Raw genomic sequence first — 16,054 nt, forward strand, 5'->3', positions numbered from 1 at the left:
CCAAAAAGTGCAAGGCCCCTCCCCTTCTGGCTATACCCCCCCGTGGTATCACGGGTTCTCCAGTTTTCAAGCTTTGTGCGAAGGAGGTCAGACATCCATACATAGCTCCACAGATTTTAGTCAGCAGTAGCTGCTGACTATTTCGGATGGAAGAAAAGAGGGCCCATATAGGGCCCCCAGCATGCTCCCGTCTCACCCGTGGATGGTGTTGTACGGTTGAGGTACCTATTGCTGGTACAGAGGCTGGAGCCCCACATGCTGCTTTCCTTCCACATCCCCTTGTAGGGCTCTGTGGAAGTGGGATCCTGCCGGCTTCTAAGCTCTGACGCCGGGCTCCATCCACAGACCCAGTTGAACCTGATGGATATGGAGCAGGAGTACAATCAGGGACAAGGCCCTGCATCATACAGGTACTCTGTGTCCCCGGCAGGCACAGACACACTCCGGGCTGGCTGGGTGTTGTAGTGCGCCGGGGACCGTAACGTTGGAGTTAGTGTTCCTACAGTTTACTGGGGGACTTTGTGTTGTGGGAACGCAGCGCCGACCCCCACTGGATCGGGCGGCGCTGCTGTGACTTGTGGTGCGCCGGGGACACGCCGACCGCGCTTTTACGGCGGCGGCGTTTATAACTTTAGTCCCCGGCTTTTTGCGGCCTAGCTCCGCTTCGTTCCCGCCCCCACCCTGTCAATCAGGGTAGGGGAGAGACGCTGTTTCGCAGCAGCGACGAGGGCTGGAGCCTGATTTACAAGCTCCAGCCCTCTCACTAGGCACAGAGGGAAGCAGGCTTCCCGCTCTTAGCCAGGAACGCCCAGGGCCCGCCCCCCCTCCTCTCCCAGGACGCCGGCAGCCATTACATGCAGTCTGGCTGGAGGAAGGACGCAAGGCTCTGGGAGACCTGGACTAGGGGGCTTTTGGCGACCACACACCCGCTCTTAAGCGGGCGGTAAGCGGCATTTCAGCTGGCCCCTCTAGTGCCTCAGTGTGTATTGGTGTACTGTGTCACCAGATATATATATTTATTTATTTCTTGCACTGTGAGGTCGCTTCCTGGCTGGATACCCAGATCGCTCTGAGGAAGCAGCAACATGTCATCCACAAAACGCAAGGCTGCCAAGGCTAGGGCTGTGTACACTGCGTGTGCTGCATGTGGGGCTGCTCTACCAGCAGGCTCCGATGACCCCCATTGTGTGCAATGCTCCGATCCGGTGCTGCTTCGCCAGCCGGAGTCCGGAGAGGTAGTGACCCAGGCTGAGACGCTTGTAAGTTCTGCCCCGGCGCCAGGGACAGACTTTGCAGTTTTTGCTGATAGAATGTCTGTGACTATGACAAAAATCCTTGAAACTTTGCAATCCATGTCTGGGGCTCAGTCTTTGGACTCGGCGAGGTCTCTGTCCTCTGGCCCCCCTCAGCTGGATCCAATCCAGACTACAAGGGGGTCCCCGGCTTCACAAGCTGAGGATTATGACTCAGATGATAGCCCCAGCCACCCTAAGCGAGCTCGCTGGGAAAGACCCTCAACGTCATCACACTGCTCAGGGTCTCAGCGCAATCAGTCTCCCTGTGAGGTGTCTGAAGAGAGTGATCAGGAATCCACTCCTGGAACCCCTCTCAACCTGGATACCCCTGATGGGGACGCCATGGTAAACGACCTCATCTCAGCCATCAATAGGCTGTTAGATATTTCTCCCCCAGCCCCTTCAGCAGAAGAGGCAGCTGCAGAGCAGGAGAAGTTTCGTTTCCTCTATCCCAAGCGTAAATTGAGTGCTTTGTTGGATCACTCTGACTTCAGAGAATCAATCCAGAAACACGACGCTCACCCAGAAAGACGTTTCTCTAAACGTTCTAGGGATACACGTTATCCTTTCCCCCCTGATGTGGTCAAGCGCTGGACCCAGTGTCCAAAGGTAGACCTCCCGATTTCCAAACTTGCAGCTAGATCCATAGTTGCAGTGGAGGATGGCGCTTCACTTAAAGATGCCAATGACAGACAGATGGACCTTTGGTTAAAATCTGTCTATGAAGCTATCGGCGCGTCGTTTGCTCCGGCATTCGCAGCCGTATGGGCTCTCCAGGCTATTTCAGCTGGTTTAGCAAAAGTGGATACTATCATACATCCAGCAGTGCCACAAGTGGCGTCCCTTACCTCGCAGATGTCTGCGTTTGCGTCTTACGCTATCAATGCGGTCCTAGAATCTACCAGCCGCACCTCAATGGCGTCCGCCAATTCGGTAGTTTTGCGCAGAGCCTTGTGGTTAAGGGACTGGAAGGCAGATGCTGGTTCCAAAAAATGTTTAACCAGCTTGCCTTTATCTAGAGATAGACTGTTTGGCGAGCCATTGGCTGACATCATTAAGCAGTCCAAGGGTAAAGACTCTTCTTTACCCCAGCCCAGAACAAGCAAACCTCAGCAGAAAAAGTGGCAGCAGAGGTTTCAGTCCTTTCGAGGTTCGGGCAAGACACCATTTACCTCGTCCAAAGGGTCTGAGGACGCAAAGAAACTCAGATTCCTGGCGGGCTCACGCACGCCCCAAGAAAGCAAATGGAGGAACCGCTTCCAAAGCGGCTACCTCATGACTTCCAGCCCCCTCCCGCCGAATCTCCGGTCGGGGGCAGGCTCTCCCGCTTTTGCGACATTTGGCTGTCACAGGTCAAGGACCGGTGGGTGACAGACATTTTGTCTCGCGGGTACAGAATCGAGTTCAGTTCTCGTCCTCCAGCCCGATTCTTCAGAACCTCCCCACATCCAGACCGAGCAGATGCTCTGCGGCAGGCGGTGGACTCCCTAAGAGCGGAAGGAGTAGTGATCCCTGTCCCTCCTCAGGAACAGGGTCGAGGGTTTTACTCCAATCTCTTTGTGGTTCCAAAAAAGGACGGCTCATTCCGTCCTGTTCTGGACCTAAAACTGCTCAACAAACATGTGCACGCCAGGCGGTTCCGGATGGAAACCCTACGATCTGTCATTGCCTCAATGTCTCGAGGAGACTTCCTTGCCTCAATAGACATCAAAGATGCTTATCTCCACGTGCCAATTGCTACAGAACATCAACGTTTTCTACGTTTTGTGATAGGAGACGACCATCTTCAGTTCGTAGCTCTGCCATTCGGTCTGGCGACAGCCCCACGGGTCTTCACCAAGGTCATGGCGGCAGTGGTAGCAGTCTTGCACTCTCAGGGACACTCGGTGATCCCTTACCTAGACGATCTACTGGTCAAGGCACCCTCTCAAGAGACATGCCAACTCAGCCTGAATGCTACGCTGGAGACTCTACAGTCTTTCGGATGGATCATCAACTTTCCAAAGTCGATCCTGTCACCGACCCAATCACTCATGTATCTTGGCATGGAGTTCCATACTCTAGCAGCGATAGTGAAGCTTCCGCTGAACAAACAGCGATCACTACAAACAGGGGTGCAATCTCTCCTTCAAGGTCAGTCGCACCCCTTGCGGCGCCTCATGCACTTCCTAGGGAAGATGGTGGCAGCCATGGAAGCAGTTCCATTTGCGCAGTTTCATCTGCGCCCACTTCAATGGGACATTCTCCGCCAATGGGACGGAAAGTCAACGTCACTAGACAGGAAAGTCTCCCTTTCCCAGACGGCCAAGGACTCTCTACAATGGTGGCTCCTTCCCACCTCATTGTCTCAGGGAAGATCCTTCCTGCCCCCATCCTGGGCAGTGGTCACGACAGATGCGAGTCTGTCAGGGTGGGGAGCAGTTTTTCTCCACCACAGGACTCAGGGAACGTGGACTCCGCAGGAGTCCACCCTTCAGATCAATGTTCTGGAAATCAGGGCAGTGTATCTTGCCCTACTAGCCTTCCAACAGTGGCTGGAAGGAAAGCAGATCCGAATCCAGTCGGACAACTCCACAGCGGTGGCATACATCAACCACCAAGGAGGGACGCGCAGTCGGCAAGCCTTCCAAGAAGTCCGGCGCATTCTAATGTGGGTGGAAGACACAGCATCCACCATATCCGCGGTTCACATCCCAGGCGTCGAAAACTGGGAAGCAGACTTCCTCAGTCGCCAGGGCATGGACGCAGGGGAATGGTCCCTTCACCCGGACGCGTTTCAGGAAATCTGTCGCCGCTGGGGAGTGCCGGACGTCGACCTAATGGCGTCCCGGCACAACAACAAGGTCCCGGCATTTATGGCGAGGTCGCGCGATCAAAGAGCTCTGGCGGCAGACGCCTTAGTACAAGATTGGTCGCAGTTCCGGCTCCCATACGTATTCCCGCCTCTGGCACTCTTGCCCAGAGTCTTACGCAAGATCAGATCCGATTGCAGCCGCGTCATACTCGTCGCCCCAGACTGGCCGAGGAGATCGTGGTATCCGGATCTGTGGCATCTCACGGTCGGCCGACCGTGGTCACTTCCAGACAGACCAGACTTACTGTCCCAAGGGCCGTTTTTCCATCAGAATTCTGCGGCCCTGAACCTGACTGTGTGGCCATTGAGTCCTGGATCCTAGCGTCTGCAGGATTATCCCAAGGAGTTGTAGCCACAATGAGACAGGCTAGAAAGTCGACTTCTGCTAAGATCTACCACAGAACGTGGAAGATTTTCTTATCCTGGTGTTCCGCTCAGGGAGTGTCTCCCTGGCCATTTGCATTGCCCACTTTTCTTTCTTTCCTGCAATCGGGGTTAGAAAAGGGCTTGTCGCTCAGCTCCCTTAAAGGGCAAGTATCGGCAATATCCGTGTTTTTTCAGAAGCGTCTAGCACGTCTTCCTAAGGTGCGCACGTTCCTGCAGGGGGTCTGTCATATTGTGCCCCCGTACAGGCGGCCGTTAGATCCATGGGATCTGAACAGGGTACTAGTTGCTCTCCAGAAGCCGCCTTTCGAGCCTCTGAAGGAAGTTTCCTTTTCTCGCCTGTCACAGAAAGTGGCGTTTCTTGTTGCGATCACATCGCTTCGGCGAGTGTCGGAGCTGGCAGCTCTGTCATCCAAGGCTCCCTTCCTGGTGTTCCACCAGGACAAGGTAGTGCTGCGCCCCATTCCGGAGTTTCTCCCTAAGGTCGTCTCCTCGTTTCATCTTAATCAGGATATATCCTTGCCTTCCTTTTGTCCTCATCCGGTTCACCGGTATGAAAAGGACTTACGTTTGCTGGATCTGGTGAGAGCACTCAGAATCTACATTTCCCGCACGGCGCCCATGCGCCGTTCCGATGCACTTTTTGTCCTTGTCGCTGGTCCGCGCAAGGGGTTGCAGGCTTCTAAAGCCACCCTGGCTCGATGGATCAAAGAACCAATTCTAGAGGCCTACCGTTCTGCGGGGCTTCCGGTTCCTTCAGGGCTAAAAGCCCACTCAACCAGAGCCGTGGGTGCGTCCTGGGCATTACGACACCAGGCTTCGGCTCAACAAGTGTGCCAGGCAGCTACCTGGTCGAGTCTGCACACTTTCACCAAGCATTATCAGGTGCATACCTATGCTTCGGCGGATGCCAGCTTAGGTAGAAGAGTCCTGCAGGCGGCAGTGACACCCCCGTAGGGGAGGGCTGTTTTGCAGCTCTAACATGAGGTATTTCTTTACCCACCCAGGGACAGCTTTTGGACGTCCCAATCGTCTGGGTCTCCCAATAGAGCGCTGAAGAAGAAGGGAATTTTGTTACTTACCGTAAATTCCTTTTCTTCTAGCTCTTATTGGGAGACCCAGCACCCGCCCTGTTGTCCTTCGGGATTTTTTTGTGGTTTGCGGGTACACATGTTGTTCATGTTGAACGGTTTTTCAGTTCTCCGATGTTACTCGGAGTTAATTTGTTTAAACCAGTTATTGGCTTTCCTCCTTCTTGCTTTGGCACTAAAACTGGAGAACCCGTGATACCACGGGGGGGTATAGCCAGAAGGGGAGGGGCCTTGCACTTTTTGGTGTAGTGCTTTGTGTGGCCTCCGGAGGCAGTAGCTATACCCCCAATCGTCTGGGTCTCCCAATAAGAGCTAGAAGAAAAGGAATTTACGGTAAGTAACAAAATTCCCTTCTTCTGTGACGTTGCAGCGATGTCCCGTCGCTGTCGCTGTGTGTGACATCCAGCAACGACCAACGACCTGGCCCCTGCTGTGAGGTCGCCGGTTGTTGCTGAATGTCCAGCTTCATTTTTTGGTTGTCGCTCTCCCGCTGTGACGCACACATCGCTGTGTGTGACGGCGAGAGAGCAACGAAATGAAGCGAGCAGGGAGCAGGAGCCGGCTTCTGGCAGCTGCGGTAAGCTGTAACCACGGTAAACATCGGGTAACCAAGGGAAGACCTTTCCCTGGTTACCCGATATTTACCTTTGTTACCAGCGTCTGCCCTCGCTGCCAGTGCCTGCTCTCTGCACATGTAGCTGCAGTACACATTGGGTAATTAACCCGATGTGTACTGTAGCTAGGAGTGCAGGGAGCCAGCGCTAAGCAGTGTGCGCGGCTCCCTGCTCTCTGCACATGTAGCACAGAGACGCGTGCCATTATGATCGCTGCTGCGTCTGCTGTGTTTGACAGTTGAGCAGCGATCATAACAGCGACTTACAAGGTCGCTGTTGCGTCACAGAAAATGGTGACGTAACCGCGACGTTGCTGTCGCTATGTGTGAACCCAGCTTATGAAGCCAGAGCTGTCAATCAAAGAGGAGATGATAGGGATAGATGGAAAACAAGCAGGGGGGAAGGTGCATTTAAATGATTAGCCCCACCATGATTGTCGGAGCGCCTGTACTTGGTTTGCACACTCATGCTGTGCTGACAGTCTCTTAAATTGGAATCCCTAACCAAAAGGTTTAAAATTTAAAGGAGTTGTCCGACATTAGCTTAACAAAAATTTTTGAGTTTCTGTGCTGTATTGTCATATAAATCACACCTACATTGTTATTTTTTGTTTTCTAACTTTTGTTCCTCTTGAATTATCCCTTTATTCTCTGCAGCTTCTTGTTTACATTCAGATCCAGCAAACATGACCACTTCCTGTGCAAAACCTCAGTCAGAGCTGTCACCACCCACCCCAGTGTCCAGCCCCACCCCAGTGTCCAGCCTCACCCTCTGCCCGCCCCCTGCACACACATTCCCTGTCAGTATATTCTGCCCCAGCACCTGACCTGTTATCACTACAGCATTGCAAATAACAGCCCCACATCGGGCTCTGCACCGCACACGCACACATATGGCTCTGCACCGCACACATATGGCTCTGTACCGCACACATATAGCTCTGTACCGCACACGCACACATATGGCTCTGCACCGCACACATATGGCTCTGCACCGCACACATATGGCTCTGTACCGCACACATAGCTCTGTACCGCACACGCACACATATGGCTCTGTACCGCACACGCACACATATGGCTCTGTACCGCACACGCACACATATGGCTCTGTACCGCACACGCACACATATGGCTCTGCACCGCACACACATGGCTCTGTACCGCACACATATGGCTCTGCACAAGCACACATATGGCTCTGCACACGAACACATATGGCTCTGCACACGAACACATATGGCTCTGCACACGAACACATATGGCTCTGCACACGCACACATATGGCTCTGCACACGCACACATATGGCTCTGCACAAGCACACATATGGCTCTGCACACGCACACATATGGCTCTGCACACGCACACATATGGCTCTGCACACGCACACATATGGCTCTGCACCCCCCCCATAGGGAACACATGTAGGGAGTACATACTCACCCGTCCTCGGTCCCTGCCGCTCCTGCACGTTCGCCAGCTGTCTGTGCTCTGGACATATCAGCACAGTAGTGACGTCACCGCTGTGCTGAAGAGAGCACAGACAGCCGGAGGGACAGTGATGAGAAGCAGCGCTGCGCTGCTTCTCATCAGCACTTTCAAATGTACCGGCATCTGTGATCTGTGACGCCGGTACATTTGAATGTGTGATCCTGAGCAGGGGGCCCGGTGCTGGCGCTGACACCACGTCAGCCGCCGCCAGGCCCCGCCCCCAGGTCACGGACCCCACAGCAGTGCAGGGGGAGGTTACTGGAGAGTAAAAGAGGTGCGGGGGAATGTGTGGGAGGGGGAAGGGGGCAGGGGGCGGGGACTCACGCACTGTACCCGCCCAGCAGGGAGGCGACATGCTGTTCCACATTTGCATGTCAACATGGCCCTGCCCATGTTGACATGAAATGACCGGAAGCAGCAAAATCGCGGCAGGAGCGGTCACATGACCACTCTGAGCCGGGGGAGAAAGGCTGACAGCAGAGCAGGTAAGTGGTCTCTATCTACTTACCTGCCCCAATGTAGCCCAATAGGGAAATAAAAAAAAAAGGTCAAAGAAGCCGGATAACCCCTTTTAAGTTTTATTGGAGGTTTGCATTTTACAAGAAGAGGACTCTGGGTACCTGCTGCATCGCAGAGATACTCCACTGTACAGTACTTGCACATCACACGTCAACTGCTGCTGCTTAGAGGACAGTGTATCTTGAAGTAGCGAGAATCATATTTTACTTTGGCTGAAGTTAAAAGCAGAAAGCTGCCCCTCTCTGTCCTTTAAAGGTGTTGTCCACCAGTCGGCCGATCCCTTCTCATTCTCCATGTTTGCCCCCATTAAAATAAAAAAAGCTTATACTCCCATCCCATGCCAGCACTGTTCCAGTGGTGTTGGAGCTCACATTCCTGGGGCTCACCTGAGGCATGCAAGCCTGCCCCCAAACAACCTCGGGTGAGCTCCAGGAATATGAGCTCCACACCACTGGAACGGCGCTGGCACGGGATGGGAATATAAGTTTGTGGGGTTTTCGGGGGTTTTATTTATTTATTTTTTTAACCCCTTACCAACCCATGACGTACCGGGTACGTCATGGATCGTGTAAGGTTAATTCCCGCCCCCTGCCGTGGGCAGGCCGCGGTGATCCACACACATATCAGCTGATTTCAACAGCTGACGTGTGCCTGCTAGTCACCAGTGGAATCACGTTACACCCGCAACTATTAATCCCTTACATCTCGCTGCCAAAATCTGGCAGTGAGATGTTTATGTACGCCACCATTATGATTACTTACCCTGCCCGCATCGGACGTCTTGTGACATGATCACGTGACTTCCGGTGGTTGCCATGGTAGCACAGGGTCATGTGATGACGCCTGTAGCTAACATGAGTCACTTTCTTTCAATGCCGCCATAGTGCCGGCATTGAAAGTAAAGCACCATATCTGCAGATCTAAGCTCTGTAGCTGTGATCTGGAGATATGGAAGAGCGATCCGACTGCTGATCCATATAGCCCCCTAAGGGACCTAGTAAAATAATTAAAAAAAAAAAAAATTTTTAAAAATTAAAAAAAAAAACAAAACCTAAAAGTTTAAATCACCCCCCTTTCGCCTCATTGAACATTAAAGGGTTAAATATATATAAAATATTTGGTATCACCGCGTTCAGAAATGCCTGATCTATCAAAGTATAGAATCAATTAATCTGAGTGTTAAATGGCATAGCGGCAAAAAATTCCAAACGCCAAAATTACGTTTTATGGTTGCCGCAAATTTTGTGCAAAGTGCAATAACAGGCGATCAAAATGTAGCATCTGCGCAAAAATGGTACTGTTAAAAACCTCAGCTCGAGACGCAAAGAATAGTAAGTCACTGAGCCATAGATCCCGAAAAATGACAACGCTACGGGTTTCGGAAAATGGCGCAATTCGTGTGCCACTTTTTTTTTGGAGAAGCTTGTGAATTTTTTTTAACCCCTTAGATACAAGTAAACCTATTCATGTTTGGTGTCTCCAAACTCGCACCAACCTCAGGCATCACAGCGACAGATATCCCAAAAACCTTTGTGCAATCACACTTTTTTTTGCAGTTTTTGCACACTTGAAATTTTTTTGCTGTTTTCCAGTACACTATATGGTAAAACTTATAGTTTCATTTAAAACTACAACTCCTCCCGCAAAAAAAAACCAAGCCCTCGTATGACAAGATTGACGGAAAAATAAAGTTACGGCGCTCTGAAGAAAGAGAGTAAAAAAAAACAAAACAAAACTGAAAATGCCCGGGGGCTGAAGGGGTTAATGCCTACAAACATGGGGAATAATAATGGGCTGTCTGACTATTTATTGAAGAAAGTGAGAACATGCAGTGTGATCACCACTACAGCTTCTCAGAGTCTGATCATTTTCCTCCTGGCCTCATTTATGGAGGCCTCATTTAGAAAATCTGTCCATATCTGTTAAAGAGTAACCGTCATTTTAATTTTTATTTCATAAACTAATAGCACGTTAAAATAAAATATATTACAAAGTTGATTGTTTGAGAACTCTGTTTCTGTCTTCTCCTGGATTGACACCAGGCTTGGTCTCAGGAATACCTTGCATAACCAGCAAGGAGCCAGTCACACCCCCTGATCTGTGACTGTGGGAAAGATGTTTAATTATGGAGTTGGAGTTGGCTGGTATTAGAAGCCAAAAGCAAACCGCGCCCCCTGACCTGTGACTTAGAAAGGAGGCTTTATAAGGGGCTGGCTTATATTAAAGGGAATCGTTCAGCAGGTTTCTGCTGTGTAATCTGAAGACTGCATGCTGCAGGGGTTAACACAAAGGTTTCAGCTCTGTGTCTCTTATCACAGTGTGTATTTGTTTACCTGCAATGTTAGTTTAGGCTTCAGTAGCTTAATGATTAGTGGTACTGAAGAGCATGTGAGCTCTAGTCCGAATCCACTCCCCTCTGTGATTAGCAGCTTCTGCCTATAGAAATGTACACTGAGAGCCTTGTGTGGGCGGGGGTTAGCTGTTTAAGCTATGCTGCTTTGCTAAAAGTATAAAATCTTTGTGTGAGAATAGCTGCACCCAGTAATTTAAGTGATACATCATTGGATTCAGGGCCTCTTTGACTACATCATGCTGCTTTCAGATGAGTATCCAAACAAGGAGCCTCATGGTTAAACCTTAGGCCTCAAAAGGGTCATACTGGTTAGGCTGCTTTCACACTACGTTTTTTTTAACATGCGTCCTGAACGTTTTTTGTAATGCAAAAACGGATCCAGTGCAAATGCGTTTTCATTTCAATGCATTTGCAATGGACTCGCGTCCACATGCGTTCACCTGCGTTTGCGTGCGTTATAGTGAGGATCCAGCGACTTGCAGTTTTTTAACTTTTTTCAAAAACGCTACTTCTAGCGTTTTTGAGCTGCGTCCAAATACTGCAAATTTCTGGATCCTGACTATACTGCACGCAAACGTATGTGAATGCTGGCATGCTGATACACAGGATCCTGCTTGCTCTACTGAGCATGCCCAGAAACTAGCCTCGCGTGATCAGTCTCTCTCTCCCCCTCTCTCTCCCCCGCCTGAGAGCTGCGGACACTCGTAACCAAGGTAAATATCTGGTAACCAAACAAGTTACCCGATGTTTACCTTGGTTTCGGGAGCAGGGATCCCGGCTACTAACAGCTGCGGATGCTCGTAACCAAGGTAAATATCGGGTATCCAAGCAAGTTACCCGATGTTTACCTTGGTTACGAGCCTCCGCAGCTGTCGGATGCCAGCTCCCAGTCTGTCACGTTCAGTTCCCCTCACTCCCGATCACATGACTCCAATGCCCGCCCCTAAACATCCAGTGACAGGATCCTGCAAAATAACACATGCGTTTGCATGCGGTTTTCTTTGTAAAAGCAGGATCCATTTTTACAGCAAAAAAACGTTCATGACGCATGATAAAAAAACGTAGTGTGAAAGCAGCCTAAGGGGTATGATTTAACCCACCAGAATGTCCCAGACAGCACACTCCAAAAGACCGATATATAAACACAGAAAAGGGAGTATTTACGTGCAGTTAAATGATAATTTTATTATAAATAGTTCCAAATACATTAAAAGGACAAAAAGAAGCATGGATCAAGGAAAAATACGCACATAAAGTCCCTGAAAAACGCCCCAACCGCTAGTAAAAAAAAAATTTCATCAAAAAAGAATAACCGTATATAACAATGGTGTCGCAAAATACTGTGGCTATGTAAAGTGCAGTGCAGAAGGGGCTATATCCATAGAATTCATAAATGAATATGTTATGTTATGATAGCCAGCAGAGTTTGCTTACCAGCGGGTGAGTGATTGAAGGGGACCAGCCAGAGGGGACCAGCTCAACCACTCACCCGCTGGTAAGCAAACTCTGCTGGCTTTTTCCGCCCTGGTTCATATGTATGGGGTAACTTTTCCATCTCCCTTATACCTTCTTTAACGTGGCTCTGTATACAGTATCTTCCTCTGGCGGTTTTTGTTAGAAGTGGCTATCGTAACATATTCATTTATGAATTCTATAGATATAGCCCCTCCTTCTGCACTGCAGCCGCAGTATTTTGCGACACCACTGTTATATACGGTTATTCTTTTTTGATAATTTTTATACTAGTGGTTGGGGTGTTTTTCGGGGACCTTATGTATGTATTTTTCCTTGATCCATGCTTCTTTTTGTCCTTTTAATGTATTTGGAACTATTTATAATTTTATTATCATTTAATTGCACGTAAATACTCCCTTTTCTGTGTTTATATATCATGCTTTCAGATGAGGTAGCAAAAACCTGCTGACAGATTCTCTTTTAAAGAACCAAAAGTAAGCCACAGCCCCTGATATGGAAAGGAGGCTCTATAATGTACCGTCCCAGAAGGAAGGGGGAGCACTCAGGAGCTGCATCTCCGTCAAATTTAGTAGTTCTAAACAGTACGTACCGGTACTATATCCATTGAAAAAAAAAAAAATGGATATGAGCTTTTAGTGTTTAGAAGTTAGCCTGTTCTCAGTGTATATTTGCTTTTTCTTTTTGTTGTCCCTTTAGGTAATCAGAATGATGACAACAATGAAGTGTTTGATGAACCAAAGTCTGTGAAAAGCAAATCAACCAGAGGGGGTATGTGTAACGTATAGCACCCAAGTCCTTGATGAAGTGTCTCCGAGCGTGCAGGTTACATCCTAATGTTACTGTTACATTCTGCAGGTCGTAAAAAAGCTGCTTCTACAAGTACAAGGAAGAAGAGCAGCAGATCTGCAGATCCTGCGACTGAAGGGTATGTGAGGCAGATGTCGCATGCTCCGTCTGGTTTACCAATCATCCCTCAAATCAAGGATTCCGTTTATTCCACTTATATTTCTTTCAGTAGTAATGTTTTAAATGAAGTTTTAAAGGGAACCTGTCACCAAAATGTGTCATTCTCAACTAAAACTAGCGCCTGTGCTGCATTCTATAAAGGTGCATGTTACCCCCCCCCCCCCCCCCTGTAGACCCCACAAATGCCTCAAAATCTCGCACCTGCACAGACAACTAGCTGGTTTGTGCAGGGAATATGGAGATTTTGCCCACCTACGTGGATGGCGTTCTAGGCGCCATCCACATCAATCAGCGCAGGAGGATTGAGGCGCCATCCACATCAATCAGCGCAGGACGACGGCGAAAGGAGAGACAGGCGCAGATAAGGACACCCATCGGACTGGATAATTTACAAACAGGGCAGGAGATGTTATAAAGGTATTTGTGGGGTCTACAGGGGGGTAGGGGGTAACATGCACCTTTATAGAACGCAGCACAGGCGCTGCTTAAGGTGCTACTTTTAGTTTAGAAGGACAAAATTTGGTGACAAGTTCCCTTCAAGAAAGATGAGGAAATTGATTCTGGCATATTGTATCTATGCAAGTTGCATATTTAATTTCGAAGGGGAGTATTGCATGGGCCAATACCAGCTCTTCCCCAGAGGAAGAAACATTACTTCTTAAAACTCCTTTCTCTGACGCCTCATTGGGGGACACAGGACCATGGGTGTTATGCTGCCTATCCATAGGAGGACACTAAGTAGATGCAAGAGCATAGCTCCTCTGCAGTATACACCCTTTGGCCGGGCCAGGCAACCTCAGTTTTAGCTTAGTGTCTGTAGGAGGCACTTCATTTCAAGGTTTGTTATTTTCTTCAGCGCTCTATTGGGAGACCCAGACGATTGGGGTATAGCTACTGCCCTCCGGAGGCCACACAAAGCACTACACTAAAAAGTGCAAGGCCCCTCCCCTTCTGGCTATACCCCCCCGTGGTATCACGGGTTCTCCAGTTTTCAAGCTTTGTGCGAAGGAGGTCAGACATCCACGCATGGCTCCACAGATTTTAGTCAGCAGTAGCTGCTGACTATTTCGGATGGAAGAAAAGAGGGCCCATATAGGGCCCCCAGCATGCTCCCTTCTCACCCGTGGATGGTGTTGTAAGGTTGAGGTACCTATTTCTGGTACAGGGGCTGGAGCCCCACATGCTGTTTTCCTTCCACATCCCCTTGTAGGGCTCTGTGGAAGTGGGATCCTGCCGGCCTCTAAGCTCTGACGCCGGGCTCCATCCACAGACCCATAGCACCTGATGGATACGGAGCAGGAGTACAATCAGGGACATGGCCCTGCATCATACAGGTACTCTGTGTCCCCGGCAGGCACAGACACACTCCGGGCTGGCTGGGTGTTGTAGTGCGCCGGGGACCGTAACGTTGGAGTTAGTGTTCCTACAGTTTACTGGGGGACTTTGTGTTGTGGGAACGCAGCGCCGACCCCCACTGGATCGGGCGGCGCTGCTGTGACTTGTGGTGCGCCGGGGACACGCCGACCGCGCTTTTACGGCGGCGGCGTTTATAACTTTAGTCCCCGGCTTTTTGCGGCCTAGCTCCGCTTCGTTCCCGCCCCCACCCTGTCAATCAGGGTAGGGGAGAGACGCTGTTTCGCAGCAGCGACGAGGGCTGGAGCCTGATTTACATGCTCCAGCCCTCTCACTAGGCACAGAGGGAAGCAGGCTTCCCGCTCTTAGTCAGGAACGCCCAGGGCCCGCCCCCCCTCCTCTCTCAGGACGCCGGCAGCCATTACATGCAGTCTGGCTGGAGGAAGGACGCAAGGCTCTGGGAGACCTGGACTAGGGGGCTTTTGGCGACCACACACCCGCTCTTAAGCGGGCGGTAAGCGGCATTTCAGTGCTGGCCCCTCTAGTGCCTCACTGTGTATTGGTGTACTGTCTACCAGATATATAGATATATTTATTTCTTGCACTGTGAGGTCGCTTCCTGGCTGGATACCCCAGATCGCTCTGAGGAGGCAGCAACATGTCATCCACAAAACGCAAGGCTGCCAAGGCTAGGGCTGTGTACACTGCGTGTGCTGCATGTGGGGCTGCTCTACCAGCAGGTTCCAAAGACCCCCATTGTGTGCAATGCTCAGATCCGGTGCTGCTTCGCCAGCCGGAATCCGGAGGGGTAGTGACCCAGGCTGAGACGCTTGTAAGTCCTGCCCCGGTGTCAGGGACAGACTTTGCAGTTTTTGCTGATGGAATGTCTGTGACTATGGCAAAAATCCTTGAAACTTTGCAATCCATGACTGGGGCTCAGTCTATGGACACGGCGAGGTCTCTGTCCTCTAATCCCCCTCAGTTGGAATTAATCCAGACTGCAAGGGGGTCCCCGGCTTCCCAGGCTGAGTATTATGACTCAGATGATAGCCCCAGCCACCCTAAGCGAGCTCGCTGGGAAAGACCCTCAACGTCATCACACTGCTCAGGGTCTCAGCGCAATCAGTCGCCCTGTGATGCGTCTGAAGAGAGTGATCAGGAGTCTTATCCTGGAACCCCTCTCAATCTGGATACCCCTGATGGGGACGCCATGGTAAACGAGCTTATCTCAGCCATCAATAGTCTGTTGGATATTTCTCCCCCAGCTCCTTCTGCAGAGGAGGCAGCTGCAGAGCAGGAGAAGTTTCGTTTCCTCTATCCCAAGCGTAAATTGAGTGCTTTCTTGGATCACTCTGACTTCAGAGAGTCAATCCAGAAACACGACGCTCATCCAGAAAGGCGTTTCTCTAAACGTTCTAAGGATACACGTTTTCCTTTCCCCCCTGATGTGGTCAAGCGCTGGACCCAGTGTCCAAAAGTAGACCCCCCGATTTCCAAACTTGCAGCTAGATCCATAGTTGCAGTGGAGGATGGCGCTTCACTTAAGGATGCCAATGACAGACAGATGGACCTTTGGTTAAAATCTGTCTATGAAGCTATCGGCGCGTCGTTTGCTCCAGCATTCGCAGCCGTATGGGCGCTCCAAGCTATTTCAGCTG

General features: G+C 50.4%; 1 protein-coding gene across 1 annotated transcript in view; it reads left to right on the plus strand.

Annotated features, from left to right (window-relative positions):
- The window catches only part of NCAPG (non-SMC condensin I complex subunit G), a 246,325-nt gene that overhangs the window by 218,890 nt on the left and 11,381 nt on the right, over nt 1-16,054 (plus strand). Inside the window, exons 19-20 of the mRNA XM_075333625.1 lie at nt 12,774-12,845; nt 12,933-13,002. Of these exons, the coding sequence (XP_075189740.1) occupies nt 12,774-12,845; nt 12,933-13,002 (142 nt within the window). The remainder of the gene's footprint in view (nt 1-12,773; nt 12,846-12,932; nt 13,003-16,054) is intronic.

Source organism: Anomaloglossus baeobatrachus, chromosome 1 (genome assembly GCF_048569485.1).
Source record: "Anomaloglossus baeobatrachus isolate aAnoBae1 chromosome 1, aAnoBae1.hap1, whole genome shotgun sequence".
NCBI classification, from domain to species: Eukaryota; Metazoa; Chordata; class Amphibia; order Anura; family Aromobatidae; genus Anomaloglossus; species Anomaloglossus baeobatrachus.